This window comes from Pteropus alecto, unplaced genomic scaffold, assembly GCF_000325575.1.
Source record: "Pteropus alecto unplaced genomic scaffold, ASM32557v1 scaffold77, whole genome shotgun sequence".
Lineage (NCBI taxonomy): Eukaryota > Metazoa > Chordata > Mammalia > Chiroptera > Pteropodidae > Pteropus > Pteropus alecto.
The window spans coordinates 1,920,907-1,925,657 of NW_006440820.1; the positions used below are offsets into that span (position 1 = coordinate 1,920,907).

The window sequence follows — 4,751 nt, forward strand, 5'->3', positions numbered from 1 at the left end:
TCTATGGCATCTCAAGTGTATTTGCGCACCAGGAACTCCTGTTCTTTGCTATGTTGTTCAGGTCCCACGTGGAGGTAGTCTGGAGCCAGTGTCTTGAGAAACTGTGTCCTTGAGCATGGGACCTGACAACAATGGGGGCAGGAAGAGGAGATGAAATTTTCAAGGGGTTCTGAAATAATTCCTTGTGTATCTAGGTCTGCTATTCCTAGGGACTTCTATTTGTTCCCATGCACATATTTGAGGCAAAGTGGAGGAGCTCCCATATTGGTCCTTCCCATGTCTCAGTACTAGTTGTAGCCAGCCTGCGAATGGCAGATGGTGGGTATCCAGGCCTGTGCATGGAGAGTCTGTCTACAGGTGCAGAAAGAAATGTGCATGGGGATTATACCTAGTGTGCAAACCGTGGCGTGGACTTTAGTGTCTATCCCCTGACCTCTGCTTTTGCCCAGTGTTGAGCAGCCCTGAGTTCTTACCACTTGAGCTTCCAATTCCTGTCTCCCACACCAAATCCAAGACCCTTATGTTGGATCCTGCCACCACCTCCCCATCTTTAGAAACAGCTTGGTTTCCTCTAGCTCATTCTTTCCCCACTTCATGCCAGTGAGAGTCACAGAGTACAAAGTGCAAAAGGACTACACTGGAGAGCTCAATGACAGATGATGGTCATGTTACCAGCAATTCTATTCCTGATTTCAGAGCAGTTTCTACACAACATAAGAGCAAAGCCAGATGGTCTTGCCACATGGATGAGATATCCAGGGATCAGTGGTTCTTCTTTGTTCTGTATCCCTCATTTTGAAGAGGCTAAGGGAAGGTCTGAGTGCTCAAAAGTCACCCAGGCAGCTTTAGGTGCCCATGTGAAGGGGTAAGTGGCTTGAAGAGTCATCCTCCAGAGGGGGCCAGTGCAAGTCCTCCAGTCAGGTAGGTTGGGGTGAGCCTCTTCTTTACCATCTCTGCTGAATGTAAGTTGGTCCTCAGTCCTCTGAGGTGGCATCTTCTGCCCCAAGGGGCCCAGGGAGATGTGTGTGTAGGTACATGACTGTCCTGGTTTTGATGAAGAAGGACGATATTGGAGATAATAGTGTAGGAAGGGACCAATGCAGGATATGATGGCACCAGCAATGTGCTGAAGCTCTGAGGGCAGCCTACTTGTGGGAATAAGTGGGAGCTCTCAGGTCGTAAGAGGGAGCTGTATTATCAGACTCTGCTTCTGCAATGACTGAGCTTTGGTTCTTCTTTACAGTGGGAGATCAACAAGGAAGGTGATTTTCAAAGTGGGCTCTCTGGATTGGGAAACAGGATATGTATGCGAGCTTGTAAGAGGGCATTGTCTGGGGATTGGCAAAGACTCCTGGGGGAAGTTTTAGGTGAGCTAAGCCTTGTCAGGGGGAAGGGCTTGTGAGGGTCATCCTGTCAGATCTTCAGGTCAGAGATGGCAGTTAGAAAGTGTTTCCCAGATAGTTGCTGAGGGTCACATCAGAGAGAATGGAGTATGACAATGGGAAGTGTCCCTGTAACTAAATATTGTTTAGTCCCTTTCTGTCACAAACCACTCTGTTTCATGACATTGTTTTGTCCTACTTTAGACACACCACAACTCCTTTTTCCCCAGACTGAGGTATAAGATGGGAATGGGTACTTCCCCACATCTCGCCTCCTTGTCTCCAGTCCAATGACCAGCATGCTTACCTGCACCAGGTCCGGCGTGAGGCGCTTGGCCTGCAGCCATTTCTGGAATCTTCCTGTTTTCCTCAGGACATGCTCAATGCTGCACGTCCTTGGGGCTGCTGCGGAGGCACAGATTCTCCTTTCTGAGATCTCATTTTGGTGTTTGCTGACCAGCCTCGAGATCTCCACAGGGCGCCAGGTTTTGGAATCATCCGAATAATTTGCAGGGTAAGAAGGCAAGTAGTCCAGAGGCAACTCGAGGTGAGAGGCCAGCCATTTGTCAAACCTGGAAGAATAGCCCTTTTAGGACCTTCCTGGGGGCTGAAGGGATGAAGTAGGGGCCAAGCAGGGATGAGCAGAGTCTGGGGGACAGTGAGACAGGGGACAACATCTGGTCTGATGCATTTCTCCTCCTTATACTGATATGTTCCAAACTCTTTCTGTGAGAGGACTATTTTTGTTTCCCCAAACTTAGGGAAGTATATATGTGATGTCAGAAAAGGTGAAGGAGGTGCATGCCAGGCACAAACTTTATCCTCTTCATGAAACTGGCATAGAACTAACCATGGCCTCTGAATTTCTACTCCTTGTAAAGATGGAAGCTTTACACATGCTGATACCTTTGATTCTTCTAATACCCCATCCCCACTTTACAGATGTGGAAGCTGAGGCTGATAGACCTTAAATACCTTGTTCAAGGTCAGACAATATGTTGTCAAGCAAACCCAGAGCCCTCTGTCAGCAAAACCCATTGTTCCCCCGCTCCCCTACACTAGTTCCAGAAACAAGCCACTCTTTGACCAACAACCAGGTCTTAGAACTATAGTTTTTGAAGAGGTTTCTGGGCCTGCACTGGGGAGACCACTGTCTCTTCATATTCAATCCCAAGCATTCTCATCAATTTTTCTTTCAGTCCAAAGATATAAATCATCAGTTCTAACCAAGTCACAGTGAACGGAGGTTGCTAAATGGTCACCAAATTCAAAGCTATCTGGGATCCAGGAGGTGTGTAATTCTACACAATAGCCTGGTTAGTCCTGAATGCTCCCCAGGAGAGAGGCACTGTTACTATCTGCTGATTTCCTAAGACCCGCTTTGACCCCTTTCTCCAGTCATTTCTCCAGCTGTATGCAGACATTTCCATTAGGAAAGGATGTTAAATCTGGTTTATGCATGAAAAATTACTAAGATAGCATTTACTTTCATTATTATTAATAATTGAAGGTTATACTTCAAATGAAAATTAGGCTTTTAAGATATATTATATGTTTAAATAAGAATCTTTAAAAACTTATTTTGGGGCATTATTGGGCAAACTCATGATTATGAGTTTTGGAAAAATTAGCATTTTGATTAACCCCAAACCCTTGATTGTTTTGTTTCTTCACTAATATGACACAGCTTTACCTTAAGAGACTGCAAGCTCTTCAAAGAAGGTGCTTTAGCAGAAGCTATTAATAAGTACTTTCTGCAATGCATAACCATTCAAAATGCAATGACAGTAGGCGCAAAGAATTCTGTTCAAGAAAATTGCCACATATGTAGTTAAAAAGACAAAACACTGTGAACTTGCAATCAGTCAATTTTACTGGAATTTCCAGGACAACCATGGGACATGATCATCTTTTCTGGGAGGGTAAGGAAGGATCTTGGGCCCCAAGGCAGGCCTGTCTGCCTGTTTCCTGCAGCTATCACTGCTCATGGGAGTTCAATCCCTTGCCCCTAAAAGAGCATATGACTAAGGATTTACAACTAGGTGACTCTCTTAGATAATGATAGTAGCAACACATTTATGAAACATAGTGTGCCAGTCATTTAAAAAAATGCTTTAGGTGTATTAACTCAGTTAAACCTTTCAACAAGCCTGTGAGGTCAGTACTGTTAATAACCATACAAATGAGGAAACTGAGGCACAGAGAAGTTAGTAATTTACCCAAAGTCACACAACCAGGAATTGGAGGAAGTGGCTAGTGTTCAGGCCTCTGGAGATTGCAATCTTAACCACGTTGCCATTGCTTAGTCTTCTATCATCCAGTTTATGAATTAACTCTTGGGAACAGATCGATGACATTTTAGGAGTTATAAACTAGCAAGGTCTTTAAAGATTATTTTGTCCCTGCTGCCGTCTCCATCATATTTTGAGGATGAGAAAATTGAAGACGACTTGTCTGAAGAGTAACAGACAAGTGGCAGAGAGGGACAGATCTTAGGGCTCCTTGTCTCCCAGTTGGTGAGAGCTGTGTAGGGAGGGACACTCTGCCATGTGAGACAAGCTCATTGTCCTTTTTCTCTATCCCCACCTCCTGAAGAGGTTCTGCTTAAAAGACAACACTGACTTAGTAGGTAACCTGTAATGGATGCCTGGTGCATATTCATCGGTGGCTCAAGGTGTTCCCATAAGGACCAACTGAGGACAAATAAACATATTTACAAGCCACACATCTCCCCCATTCAAAATGGTAATAAATGTATGGCATTGAATGAGAAAAATGTAAATGTATATTCTTACTACTTTGATTACCTACTTTATTGAACAAAAAAATATCAGTGAGAAAACAGGCCCTACTTATTATTCATTGGACTGTTTTCATTTTTATTAATTTATAAATTTTTAATTCATTTTTATTTCAGTCCAAGGTATGCTAATATCCTAGAATTTGGAAAACCAAAAAAAAAAAAAAAAAAAAGAGGCAGCATTTTAATCTTTCTGGACTGAGATCATGAGCATATTTGAAGTGAGGCTGGCCAAGTTCTCCTTGTGTTGAAAGATGGAAAGCAGGATCATAATTTCCAGAACTAGAAGGAAGCATAAAGGGTGTGTGATCCAATACCTCCAAGCTCCTTTATATGCTGGGCAGGTTGTGAATGTGGGGGAGAGTGACAGCACTGCATAAGAATAAAATGCCCTCTTCTCTTGTATACTTTTTGTGCTTGCATCCAGTCAAAAAGCTGTCTATAGATGTGCTGTCCTAAGTATTTTTTGTCTCTCTTCCTTCTTCTTCATCTTTAAGCTCTGCACAAACCCTTTAAATATTGAGCATCTTCTCAGAGTTCTCAGGACACAGTTTGTACTTTTTAGACCA

The 4,751-nt window shown here is 43.5% G+C and overlaps 1 protein-coding gene across 1 annotated transcript in view; it reads right to left on the reverse strand.

Moving 5' to 3' along the window:
• Positions 1-4,751, reverse strand: part of CUNHXorf36 (chromosome unknown CXorf36 homolog) — a 47,642-nt gene that overhangs the window by 38,148 nt on the left and 4,743 nt on the right. Inside the window, exon 2 of the mRNA XM_006917909.1 lies at positions 1,690-1,954. Coding sequence (XP_006917971.1) covers positions 1,690-1,954 — 265 coding nt within the window. The remainder of the gene's footprint in view (positions 1-1,689; positions 1,955-4,751) is intronic.